Source organism: Chiloscyllium plagiosum, unplaced genomic scaffold (assembly GCF_037043375.1).
Source record: "Chiloscyllium plagiosum isolate Xiang-an unplaced genomic scaffold, Cpla_swu_hap1 HiC_scaffold_10, whole genome shotgun sequence".
In the NCBI taxonomy this organism is placed as follows: domain Eukaryota; kingdom Metazoa; phylum Chordata; class Chondrichthyes; order Orectolobiformes; family Hemiscylliidae; genus Chiloscyllium; species Chiloscyllium plagiosum.
In genome coordinates, this window is record NW_028270148.1 from 61,558,466 (window position 1) to 61,572,339 (window position 13,874).

At 43.5% G+C, this 13,874-nt stretch overlaps 1 protein-coding gene across 2 annotated transcripts in view; it reads left to right on the forward strand.

The window, feature by feature from the left end:
• The window catches only part of eml6 (EMAP like 6), a 524,201-nt gene that overhangs the window by 467,196 nt on the left and 43,131 nt on the right, over positions 1–13,874 (forward strand). For both annotated transcript variants that reach the window (XM_087991388.1, XM_043695965.2), the window contains one exon: positions 5,559–5,731. In XM_087991388.1, the coding sequence (XP_087847514.1) occupies positions 5,559–5,731 (173 nt within the window). The remainder of the gene's footprint in view (positions 1–5,558; positions 5,732–13,874) is intronic.

Sequence of the window (13,874 nt, forward strand, 5' to 3'; positions counted from 1 at the left end):
CAGGTCACTTCTACCCCAGAAGACGTTCCAATGACCCAAAATTGTGAACCTTTGTCCTCTACACCAGCTCCTCAGCCACGGATTCATCTGCTCTATTCTCCTATTCCTATCCTCACTACCTCGTGGCACTGGAAGTAACCCAGATATTACTAACATCGAGGACTTACTTTTTAAATTCCAGGCTGATTTTATATATTCTCTCCTCAGAATCTTGTCCCTTACTGTTCCTGTGACTTAGTTCCAATGTGTACAATGACTTCCTGCTGGTCTCACTCTCCTTTGAGAATATTTTTCACTATCTCCAAGATATGTGGCAGGGGGCTGGGAACCAGAAGAGAAGACAAGTAGACAGCGAGGTGGAATCTGGACACTGTAAGAGTCATGAAGTTAGCATTAATAAGGGGAGGAGGAGGCAGAGAGCAGATGAACGCAAAAGAACTGGTAGCCTAAAGTGCATCTACTTTAATGCAAGGTGTATAGTATGTAGGCAAATGAACTTAGGGCTTGGATTGGTGCCTGGGAGTATGACGTTACTGCAATCACAGAGACCTTGGTTGAAGGAAGGGCATGATTGGCAACTAAATGTTCCAGGATATAGATGCTTCAGACGGGACAGGGAGGGAAGTAAAAGTGGGGGTGGAGTTGCATTGCTGGTCAGGGATGATATCACGGTTGTGCTAAAGGTGGACACTATGGAGGGCGTGGGTAGTGAGGCATTATGGATGGAGCTGAGAAATAAGGGTGCAGTTACATTGTTGGGGCTGTATTACAGGCCTCCCAACAGTGAGCGTGAGGTTGAAGAATAAATAGGTAAACAGATTATGAAAGATGTAGAAGCAATAGGGGAGTGGTGATGGACAATTTTAATTTTCCCAACATTGACGTCAGAGGTCTGGATGAGGTAGAATTTGTAAGAAGAGTCCAAGAGAGTTTTCAAGAGCAGCATGTCAATAGTCAGACGAGGGAAGGGCCATATTGGACCTGGTACTGGGGAACAAGCCAGGACAAGTGGTAGAAGTTGCGGTGGGGAATTTCTTTGGGAACAGTGACCACAATTCTGTAAATTTTAGAATACTCATTGACAAAGATGAGAGTGGTCCTAAGGGAAGAGTACTAAACTGGGCCAAAACCAATTATATCAAAATTAGGCAGGAGCTGGGAAATATGGATTGGCACAGCTATTTGAAGGGAAGTCCACATTTGATATGTGGGACGCTTTCAAAGATAGGTTAAAGATGTTGCAGGATAGGCATGTCCCATTGAAGGCAAAAGATAGGAAAGGCAAGATTCGTGAACTGTGGATAACAGGAGAAATTGTACGACTAGCCAAGAGGAAAAGGGAAGCGTACATAAGGTCCAGGCAGCTAAGAACAGAACGGGCCCTGGAGAAATATTGAAAGATTAGGACCAGTCTTAAATGAGGAATCAAGTGAGCTAAAAGGGGTCAGGAAATAGCTTTGGCGAGCAGAATTAAGGAGAATCCCAAAGCATTTTATTCTTATATAAGAAGCAAGCGGGTGACTAGAGAAAGGATTGGTCCACTAAAGGATAATAAAGGAAGGCTGGGTGCTGAACCTTAGAGAATGGGTAAATTCTAAATGATTACTTTGCATCAGTGTTCACTGAGGAGAGGAACATGATGAATGTTGAGATTAGAGATAGAAGTTTGATTAGTCTGGATCATGTTGACATAAGTAGGCAAGATGTGTTGGGGTAGGCTAGAGGTTAGTAAGGTGTACAAATCCCCAGGACTGGATGGGATCTATCCCAGGTTGCTGAGGGAGGTGAGAGAGGAAATAGCTGGGGCCCTGACAGATATCTTTGTGGCATCCTTAAACACAGGTGAGGTGCCGGAGGACTGGAAGGTTGCTCATGTTGTCCTCCTGTACAAGAAGGGTAACTACAGACCAGTGAGCCTGACGTCAGTGGTGGGAACGTTGCTGGAGAAAGTACTGAGGGATAGGATCTATTTATATTTAGAAATGAATGGGCTTATCAATGATAGGCAACACAGTTTTGTGTGGGGGGAGATCGTGCCTTACCAACTTAATAGAGTTCTTTGAGGAAGTGACCAAGTTGATAGAGGAAGGAAGGGCTGTTGATGTCATATACATGGACTTTAGTAAGGCATTTGATAAGGTTCCCCATGGTAAACTAATAGAGAAAGTGAAGTCACATGGTGTGCAAAGTTTTCTAGCTAGGTGGATAAAGAACTGGTTGATGAACAGGAGACAGAGTAGTAGTTGAAGGGAGTTTCTTGAAATGGAGAAAGGTGACCAGTGGTGTTCCACAGGGATCGGTCCTGGGGCCACTGTTCTTTGTAATATACATAAATGATTTGGAAAAGGGCACTGTTGGTATCATCAGCAAGTTTGCAGATGACACAAAGATTGGTGGAGTAGCAGAAAGCATAAGGGAGTGTCAAAGAATACAGGAGGATATAGATAGACTGGAGAGTTGGGCAGAAAAGTGGCAGATGGAGTTAAATCCAGACAAATGTGAGAAGATGCATTTAGGCTCTAATTCTAGAGCGAATTATACTGTAAAAGGAAGCGCCTTGGGAAAAGTTGATGAGCAGAGAGATCTGGGAGTGCAGGTCCATTGTACCCAGAAGGTTGCTGCACAGGTGAATAGAGTGTTCAAGAAGGAATATGGTATGCTTGCCTTCACCAGACGCGTATTGAGTATAAGAGCTGGCAGATAATGTTAAAATTGTACAAGACATTGGTTCAGCCGCATTTAGAATACTGTGTATGGTTCTGGTCGCCACATTACCAAAAGGATGTGGACGCTTTGGAGAAGGTGCAGAGAAGGTTTACAAAGATGTTCCCTGGTATGGAATGTACTAGCTATGAAGAGAGATTGAAGAGATGTTGAGTAGGTTAGGTTTGTTTTCATTAGAAAAAAGGAGATTGAGGGGGAACCTGATCGAAGGTTACAAAATCATGAAGGGTATAGACAGGTAGATAGAGATAAGCTTTTTCCCAGGTTGAAGGATTCAGTAACAAGAGGTCATGCATTCAAGGTGAGAGGTGAAAAGTTTAAGGGGGATACACGCGGCAAGTACTTTACACAGAGAGTGGTGGGTGTCTGGAACGCGTTGCCAACAGAGGTGGTAGAGGCAGGCATTTAAGATGCGTCTGGACAGATGTATGCGTAGATGGGGAACAGAGGGATACAGATGCTTAGGAATTGAGCAATTGGTTTAAACAGTAGATTTGGATCGGCACAGGCTTGCAGGGCCAAAGGGCCTGTTCCTGTGCTGTAAGTTTTCTTTATTCTTTTCTCTTTATATCTTTGACCCTGGCTCCAGGGAAGCAACACACCATTCTGATTTCTCACCATTGGCACAGAATTGTCTTCCTGTGTCTCTGACTAGAGAGTCCCCTATCACAATCAATCACTTGGAACCTGGCATACCCCTCATTACTTTAGAACCAGTCTCGATACCAGAAACCCGGCTGTCAGTGCTACATTTTCCTGAGAATCCATCACCCCCAACATTTTCAAAATAGCATACTTGTTTGAGAAGGGAATAGCCACAGGAGACTCCTGCACTACCTCCCTTCTTCTCCTAACTTTCCTGGAGGTCACCCCTCTACATGACTGTATCTTCGGTTTATCTCCCTTCTGCAACTGCCATTTATCACACCCCCAGTTCCTGTAAATTCCTCATTGTCTCTGACTGCCGCTCCAACCGATCCATGCAATCCAATAGGATTCGCAACGAAACATACTTCCTGCAGACATAATCATCAGTAACATGGAAACTCTCCCTGACTACATCCGACAGAAAGAGCATAATACTCTACTGAAGGCCATCTTTGCACCTTAATAAACTACAGACCCAAAAAATAGCACAGTTTAATTGCTCCAGGCTAGCTTAGTACCTGTGTTTTTGTATTAAAATTTTAATCAAGAGACAGAACTCAATAACAACACATTTTTTGTTTAAAACCCACTGTACTCACTATTGTAGATTTACAAAATAAAAACATTAAAGTTAACTTTCAAAAGCAACTTGGCTGTTCCCCTGCTGAGAGTCCCCACACATGGTGACTTAATGGTTAGTTCTGCCTCACAGCACCAGAGACCCAGATTCAATTCCAGCCTCAGGTGACTGTGTAGAGTTTGCACATTCTCCTTGTGTCTGCGTGGATTTCCTCCAGGAGATCCAGTTTCTTCACACAGTCCAAAGATGTGCAGTTTAGGTGAATTGGCCATACTAAACTGCCCATAGTGTTCAGAGATGTGTAAGTTAGGAGCATTAGTCATGGGAAATGTAGAGTAATAGGGCAGGGAAATAGATCTGGGTAGGATACTGATCGGAGGGACAGTGTGGACTTGTTGGGCCAAATAGCCTGTTTCCACACTGCAGGAATTCTATGAAAACACAGGTTTCTCCAAGATCAGCTGTGAATTTTGCTGTTTGTTAATTTTCAAAGAACAAAGTGATGTCCAAAGATTCAAACGGGTGGCACAGTGGTTAGCATTGCTGCCTTACAGCTCCAGGGACCCGGATTCAATTCCTGCCTCGGGCGACTGTCTGTGTGAAGTTTGCACAGTCTCCCAGTGTCTGTGTGGGTTTCCTCCGGGTGCTCCAGTTTCCTCCCACAATCCAAAGATGTGCCGGTCAGGTGAATTAGCCATGCTAAATTGCCCATAGTGTTAGGTGCATTAGTCGGGGTAAATATAGGGGAGTGGGTCTGGGTGGGTTGCTCTTCGGAGGGTCAGTGTGGACTTGTTGGGCCAAAGGGCCTGTTTCCATACTGTAGGGAATCTAATCTAATCTTGAAACTAGGCAGCAGCTGTGCAGGTTACTACTGCTTTCTTTTTCTGTTTGAATCACTGCCCATGTGGTCACTGCCTTTCTTTGTCTTCCTTCTTTTGAAGTGCAGTTGTTTTGATTTTTTTTCCCCCAAAGTTCCAAAATAATGCAGCACTTTTTAAACAATAATTACTACTCCTGGATGCAAGGAAATCAGCTCCAATGCTGAAAATACCTCAAAAAAAGAACAGCTCTTACAGTCACAATTTTTTCCTATCCTCTTTAAGGTCTCCTTGAGCCTTGCATTAAATTCATGTAGCTTCCTGTAGTCAACCAGCAAAAAACAGGTTCAACAAAAGAGCACCATATATGGTTAGCAGAGCTAACCATTGAGCCACCATTGTGGGAGCTCACAGCAGGGGAGCAGCCAAGCTGCTTTTGAAAGTTAACCTTAATGTTTTTCTTTTGTACATCTACAATAATGAATACAGTGGTATTTTTTTTAGAAAAATGTATGTTGTTATTGAGTTCTGATCTTTACTCTGATTTTCTCGTCTTCTTAACCAAACAACTGAGATAGGGCAACTTAACATGTTAGATAACCGAGATAATCTATTTGGAATTCCAATGTCCTGCATCAGAATGTCTCGATATTATTATCCTTTAATCATCAGAATCTGATCCAGATTAGAAAATTCAAACAATAATTGTGTAAATCTAAGCATGATATATGAGCTTTGTTATGTTTTAAACTATTTTAAATTATGCTCCTGACTTTTCCCCAATATAGAAATTGCTAAACAAAGTGAACCTTGGCTATGGTGCAAAATGTGCTGCTTACAGCCCTGATGGAGAAATGGTTGCAATTGGAATGAAGAATGGAGAATTCATTATACTGCTGGTTAATTCTCTGAAAGTGTGGGGCAAAAAACGTGACCGGAGTGCTGCCATCAACGATACCAGGTATAACGTGCTGTTTTTGGTCTCAGTAAACTGCCACAGTAGGTTGTAACATCCAGGCTGTGTAAATCATCTACTGGTCAGGATGGATTAAACAGAAGCTGATTGCCCAAACAGCTACACTTCCACTTCTACCAAATGTGCAATCAGGAATCTCACATCATGGTTTGAGAATCACTGGAGAGCAATGGCTGCAATCTTATCCTAGAGGGAGGTCAGTAGCAAGTTGGGATCCGTTTAATTCAGTAGCAGGATTTTGCATTTTCCTTTGCCAGACATTCAAAGAAGGTAGGGAGATGATACATGCATTTGTCAAAGGCTCTTGTTTTCATGGTAGAAATGTCTAGCTAATGGCTAGCAGTCTCTAAGTGCGTACTCTGATAGTGATATCAGAATAAATTAATGAAAATCAGCATGAGTACAGACTTAAATTCCTGTAACACCTCATCACCAGAATAGTGGCACACCATGTAAAGTACCTCTTTACTAACCTGTTGCAAAAATCTAGACAATGTTAAACATTTCAACATCTTCTTAAGGTTGTCACTATCACAGATGACAATCATTAACCAGTTAGATTCACTCTGTATGATATCAAGAAACTGCACCTTATGCAGAAAAGATTATGTCAAAATCCAACTGTAATGCAGTGCTCCAGAATTAGTTGCATCTTTAGCTACATGGTACAGCTCCAAAATGTGAAAAATTATCCAGTTATTTGCTGACCAGAAAAGGCAGGACATATCCAATCTGGTCAATTATCATCCTATCAATATGTTTCAGCCATCAAAATTGATTGAAGAGTTACTCAAAGGTACTGTAAATGAAAACAAAATCAAAGAACTGTAGATGCTGGAAGTCAGTCACAAAAGTGGAAAGGGCTGGAAAAATTCAGCAGGTCTGGCAGCACTTTCGAGAGAAATGAGAAAGTGAGGAATGCAGATGCTGGAGATGAGAGTCAAAAAGTGTCACGCTGGAAAAGCATAACAGGTCAGGCAGCATCTGAGGAGCAGGAGAGTTGACGTTTCAGGCATAACCCCTTCATCAGGAATGTGGTGGGGGGAGGGCTGAGAGGTAATAGGAGGAGGGTGGGGCTGGGGGAGAGTATAGTTAGGAAGGCAATACGTAGGTGGGAAGGTTAAGGTGATAGGCCAGAGCGGAGAGTGGAGCAGATAGATGGGAAGGAAGGTGGACAGGTGAGACAAGTTCAAGAGAGCAGTGCTAAGTTGGAGTGTTAGATTTGGGATAAGGTGGGGGAAAGGGAGATGAGGAAGCTGGTGAAATGGGTGTTGATGCCGTGTGGTTGGAGAGTTCCTAGGCGGAAGGTGAGGCGTTCTTCCTCCAGGTATCAGGTGGCTAGGACTTTGCAGTGGGGGAGGCCCAGGATTTACATATCCTTGGCAGAGTGGGAGGGGGGTTGAAGTGGTTGGTCACAGGGTGCTGGGGTTGTTTGGTGCATGTATCCCAGAGAGTTTCTTTGAAACGTTCCGCAAATTGGCGTCCTGTCACCCCAATGTAGAGGAGACCACATCGAGAGCAATGGACACAGCAGATGAGGTGTTGGATGTGCAGGAAAATCTCTGCCAAATGTGGAAGGATCCTTTGGAGCCTTGGATGGAGGTGAGCAGGAGGTGTGGGCATAGGTTTTACACCACTTAAGGTGGCAAGGGAAGGTGCCTGGAATGGAGGGTGGGTTAGTGGGGAGTGTGGACCTAACGAGGGAGTCGCAGAGGGAATGGTCTCTGCGGAATGCTGATAGGGGTGGGGAGGGAAATATATCTCTGGTGAGTCTGACTGTAGTTGGTGGAAATGTCGAAGGATGATGTGTTGTATCTGGAGATTAGTGGGATGGAAGATGAGGACCAGGGGCTTCTATTCTTGTTGCAATTGGAGAGGTGGGGTTCAAGGATGGAGGTACATGAAGTGGAGATGTGCTGGAGGGCATTGTTGACCACATGGGAGGGGAAATTGCATTCCTTGAAGTAGGAGGCCATCTGGGATGATCTGGAGTGGAATTGTGTCAGAAGCAGAATTGGGAGTAGGGGATAGCATTTTTACAGCAGGCTGGGGTGAGGGGGTGGGAGGAGGTGTAGTCCAGGTAGCTGTAGGAGTCGCTGGGTTTGAAGTAGATGTCCATGTTGAGTCGGTTGCCAGAAATGGAGATGGAGAGGTCCAGGAATGGGAGGAACGTGTCTGAGATGGTCCGGGTGAACTTGAAGTCAGGGTGGAAGGTGTTTGTGAAGTTGATGAACTGTTCAATCTCCTCGTGGGAGCACAAGGTAGTGCTGATACAGTCATCAATGTAGCGGAGGAAAAAGTAGGGAATAATGCCAGTGTAACTAAAGAAGATGGACTGTTCCATGTACCCACCAAAGAGACAGGCGTAGCTGGGGCCCATGCAGGTTCCCATGGCTACCCCTTTGGTCTGAAGGAAGTGGGAAGATTCAGAGGAGAAGTTGTTGAGGGTGAGTACAGTTCAGCTCATCAAATTAGTGTGTCAGTGGAGGGATGCTGGTTAGGTCAGTAGCATAGGAAGAAACGGAGATTGGAAATGGAGATGGAGAGGTCTAGGAAAGGGAGGGATGGTCTGGGAGAGAAAGCAGAGTTAACATTTTGAGCCCACTGACCCTACTTCAGTTACGTTCAAAACATTATCAGAGGAAAAAACTTACCCATGCCTGGAGTCTTAACTGGCTCAAAGGAAAATAATTGTGATTTTTGAAGACCAATCATCTTGAGCCCAGAATGTTTTACTTGGACACCCAACTCCCTTTAGTTGCTTTGTCAATGACTTTCACTATTCTGACTATTGTGGAAATATTTACTGATGATTGAACAATGTTGAAAGCTATTCATAGTTCCTCAGATAATGAAGCATGCCACGCCCGATGCAAAACTTAGGCTTAGATTGAGAAATAGCAAGTAACATTTGCATGTTCTGGTCTCCTTCCTATCGGAAGGATGTTGTAAACCCTATATGTTGCCAGGGTTGGAAGATTTGAGCTATAGGGAGAGATTGAATAGGTTGGGGCTGTTTTCCCTTGAGCATCGGAGGCTGAGAGGTAATCTTAAAGGTTTATAAAATCATGAGGGGCATCGATAGTTAAGTAGACAAGGTCTTTTTCCCTGGGGTGGGGGAGTCCAGAACTAGAGGGTATTGGTTTAGGGTGAGCAGGGAAAGATATAAAAGAGACCTTAGGGGCAACTTTTTGATGCAGAGGGTGGTACATGTATGGAATGAGCTACCAGAGGAAGTGGGGAAAGCTAGTATAGTTGCAACATTTGAAAGGCATCTGGATGGGTATGTGAATAGGAAGGATTTAGAGGGATGTGGGCCAAGTGCTGGGAAGTGGGACTAGATTGGGTTGGGATATCTGGTCGACATGGACGAGTTGGACCGAAGGGTCTGTTTCCGTGCTGTGCATCTCTATGACTCTATAACACAAGTGCTATCTCCAACAAGAGGGAGCCTAATCATCTCTGCTTGACAATCAGCAGCATTACCATTGCTGAACCCCTCACCAACAGCATCCTGGGATTTACTATTGACCAGGAACTTAATTGAATCTAGCAAATAAATAGTATAGCTACAAGGGAAAGTTTGAGGTTTAGTGATCTGCAGTGAGTGACTCTCCACAGCTTCTTTAGCACCTACGAAGCATAAATCAAGGGTGTAATGAAATATATTCTACTTGCATGTTTGCATTTAACTGCAGCTATTCTCGAAGCTCAACATCAGGTTGCTTGTTTGGCACCCTGGCCACCAGTTTTAGCATCATGGTCAACTGCCAGTTATGTGAAAAACTGTTTTGCTATGCTTTCAAAGTTTCATTTGGTTACAGATTGCCCATGTGAACCATTCTGTTCCCTATCACAGCACTGCAGATAATCATGTGATATTTTATCACTTGGTACCTGTTCATGTTACACCTTTGTGCATGATGCTTCCCATCAGTTTACACATATTATTGTAGTTCATAACAATTAAATGCTCTGTAGTTGAGTATCTTTACTAGCTGTTACATGCCAGCAAATGTCAGAAGATTCTAGAACCAGGAAAGCGCCTGCTAACAGGCAAGGCAATTAAGCAAACATAAAAAATTGTGAACAATAGTTCAATCTATGCATTTCCACTGATTTGCTAGAATCTGTTCCTGGGGTTTACCTTTTTCCTGGATAAACACAAATTGCCTATGAGTGTTAGCAACATAAACCTAATTTTGATCACTGGGAACCTCGAACAGCAGCCAGGATTCCTCCTCCAGATAAATAACCAGTGAACTCCCACTGGAAATTGAGTCCATGTTGAAAGGGAAGGGACTAGGGAGTCCTAGGCCATACTCTGTTAAGGTTAACACGTAGGTTCAGCTGACAGGAAGACAAATGCAATGTTAGCATTCATTTCAATAGGGCTGGAATACAAGAACAAAGATGTATTGCTGAGGCTGTATGAGGCTCGGGCTAGACTGCATTTGGAATATTGTGAGATTTGGGCCTGTATCTAAGAAAGGATGAGCTGGCCTTAGAGGGGTCTACAAGAGGTTGACAAGAATGATGCCAGGGATGAAGAGTTTGTCATATGAGAGCGGTTGAAGACTCTGAGTCGGTCTTCAATGGAATTTAGAAGCATGAGGGAGGATCACAGAATAGTGAGAGCGTGGATAGATTGGACATGGCCCAGGGTATAGCCTCAGAGTGAAGGGGCGACCTTTCAGAACTGAGCTAAGGAGAAATTTCTTCAACCAGAAGGTGGTGAATCTGTGAATTCATTGCCACAGAAGAATCTGGAAGCCAAGTCATTGAGTGCCTTTAAGACAGAGGGAGACAGATTCTTGATTAGGTAGAGGATCAAGGGTTACTGGGAGAAGACGGGAGAATGAGGTTGAGAAACATATCAGCCATGATTGAATGGTAGAACAGACTCAGTGGGCTTAATGGACTAATTCTACTCCTAAATCCTACCATCATATGGAATCCAGAAGGGTGAAGAAAAATAAAGGATGGACTAACAAGGAACCAAGATATGGAACAAGGCTCCCAAAATGGAGGCAGAACTTGCAAGGAACCACTACTATGCTTCTCCTATTCTGTCCGAGCCCTAATACCAGCCTCAAGTCTTCAATCTCTCCCTTTCCCCAAATCTTGGACACAATGTTCAACTTTCCTATTGTCTAATTTCCCACATTCCACCTAGAACTCTATCCACTAATCTGCAGTATCTCCTCTCACCAAGTTTGTAATCGAGACCCAAAGCTTTTCTCTCTCTACCAGTGAATAAAACCCACCAACCCCCAATTCTCAATCCCCATTCCTGCTTTTCCAGCCCAACCATATTCCTCTCACCAGTCTGCATCACTCTTTCACTATCCAAGATTCCCAAGTGCTCCTCAACCAGCCGATTCCATTCTGGAGATCCAACCTGTCAGAAAGGAACTCATTACCCACCAATGTTCTATAAGCTTACGTGAGATGGTCCTTAGCAGGGGCAATACAATCCAGCAGAAGGAAATTTGCAGCAAGCAGTGACAATGTGGGTCATGGGGTGGCAGGCCTGTGGCAACAATGGGAAAGATGCAGGGTGCAGCCTATTCCCTTGACCTAGTAACCTTAATATGTTATTAAATAATACTATCATTGAAAATATTTGGATCTTGTAAGTTTAGTTATTCATAAATAGTGGTGGTAGATCTTTTAGAATGACATGATTAGTTCATCAACTAAGAATGATGGCTAATTGTTTACATGGAAACACAGCTTGGAAGGAAATTCCAACAACAGAAAAAAGATATTCCTGTCAATAGAAAATTGAAGTTTAAGGACAGAAAATGTGCATGCATAATATTGTATACTATAACAGAAGTTATTATACAATGATCCAATAAATTATAATTCTAATATTATAAATTGGTATAGTAGATTAATGTAGATTCCAGTATTATAAATGCAAGTAATCCAGGTAACAGCTGAGCAGGCCTAATAAATTGATAAAAGACAGGCTTTGTCCAGCGAACATAATAAACTGTTGCACTCAAAGACATGAGCAGAGGTGGTTGTAAAGTGGAAAAATATGATTAGTAAAGTGTTCAGTCCTTGCACTGAGATCAAGATCTTTCTTCATTCATTCACAAGATTCAGGTGGCACTGGCTAGGCTACCCCGAATTGTCCTTGTGATAATGGTGGTGACCTGGGTTTTTGAGCTGTGTTTATTCTGGAGTAGGTACGTGCATAGTGCTGTTAGGTAGGGAGTTCCAAGATTTTGATCCAGCTACAGGAACAGCGGTATATTTCCAAGTCAGAATGATGTGCAGCTGGGAGGCGGACCTGTAGGTCGTCATGTTTGTATAATACATATTTGTATCATCGATAGTCACAGGTGAGGTGCCGGAAGACTGGAGGTTGTCTAACATGGTGCCACTCTTTAAGAAGAGTAGTGAGGACAAGCCAGGGAACTATAGACCAGTGAGCCTGACATTGCTGGTGGGCAAGTTGTTGGAGAGAATCCTGAGGGACAGGATATACATGTATTTGGAAAGGCAAGGACTGATTAGGGATAGTCAACATGGTTTTGTGTGTGGGAAATCATGTCTTACAAACTTGATTGAGTTTTTTGAAGAAGTAACAAAGAGGATTGATGAGGGAAGAGTGGTAGATGTGATCTATATGGACTTCAGTAAGACATTCAACAAGATTCCCCATGGGAGACTGATTAGCAAGGTTAGATCTCACGGAATAAAGGGATACAGAACTGGCTCAAAGGTAGAAGACAGAGGGTGGTGGTGGAAGTTTGTTTTTCAGACTGGAAGCCTGTGATCAGTGGAGTACCACAAGGATCGGTGCTGGGTCCTCTACTTTTTGTCATTTGCATAAATGATTTGGATGCGAGCATAAGAGGTACAGTTAGTAAGTTTGCAGATGACACCAAAATTGGAGGTGTAGTGGACAGCGAAGAAGGTTACCACAGATTACAACAGGATCTTCATCAGATGGGCCAACGGGCCGAGAAATGGCAGATGGAGTTTAATTCGGATAAATGTGAGGTGCTGCATTTTGGGAAAGCAAATCTTAGCAGGACTTGCACACTTAATGGTAAGGTCCTAGGGAGTGTTGCTGAACAAAGAGACCTTGGAGTGCAGGTTCATATCTCCTTGAAAGTGGAGTCGCAGGTAGATAGGATAGTGAAGAAGGCATTTGGTATGCTTTCTTTTATTCATCAGAGTATTGAGTACAGGAGTTGGGAGGTCATGTTGCGGCTGTACAGGACATTGGTTAGGCCACTGTTGGAATATTGCATGCAATTCTGGTCTCCTTCCTATCGGAAAGATGTTGTGAAACTTGAAAGGGTTCAGAAAAGATTTACAAGGATGTTGCCAGGGTTGGAGGATTTGAGCTATGGGGAGAGGCTGAACAAGTTGGGGCTGTTTTCCTTGGAGCGTCGGAGGCTGAGGGGTAACCTTATAGAAGTTTACAAAATTATGAGGGGCATGGATAGGATAAATAGACAAAGTCTTTTCCCTGGAGTGGGGGAGTCCAGAACTAGAGGGCATAGGTTTAGGGTTAGAGGGGAAAGATATAAAAGGGATCTAAGGGGCAACTTTTTCATGCAGAGGAAGCTGCCAGAGGAAGTGGTGGAGGTTAGTACAATTGTAACATTTAAAAGGGACTTGGATGAGTATATGAGTAGGAAGGGTTTTGAGGGATATGGGCCAGGTGCTGGCAGGTGGGACTAGATTGGTTGGGATATCTAGTCAGCATTGTCGGGTTGGACCGAAGGGTCTGTTTCCATGCTGTACATCTCCATGACTCTATTGCCCTTGTCCTTCCACGTGATAGAGATTGCAGATTTAGATGATCCTGTCTGAGCAGCCTTAGTGAACTGTTGCAGTACATCTTACAGTTGATACAGATTAATGTACCCACACTACACAACTGTGCATTGACTGTGGTAGGAGTGAATTTGAAGGTATTTGTTTAGGTACCTGAAATAACTGCACAAAAGCCAGTAACATGTCACCAAGTCATCCTTTATTTACTTGTGCATGGTACACTATCTGTGGCCAGCCAGCTCAGAGTCAATCCCTTGCACTAAAGAAATTCTAAATCTCCAGGTTATTTTTTTCCCCATCACCAAGTTACCCTTTATTTACT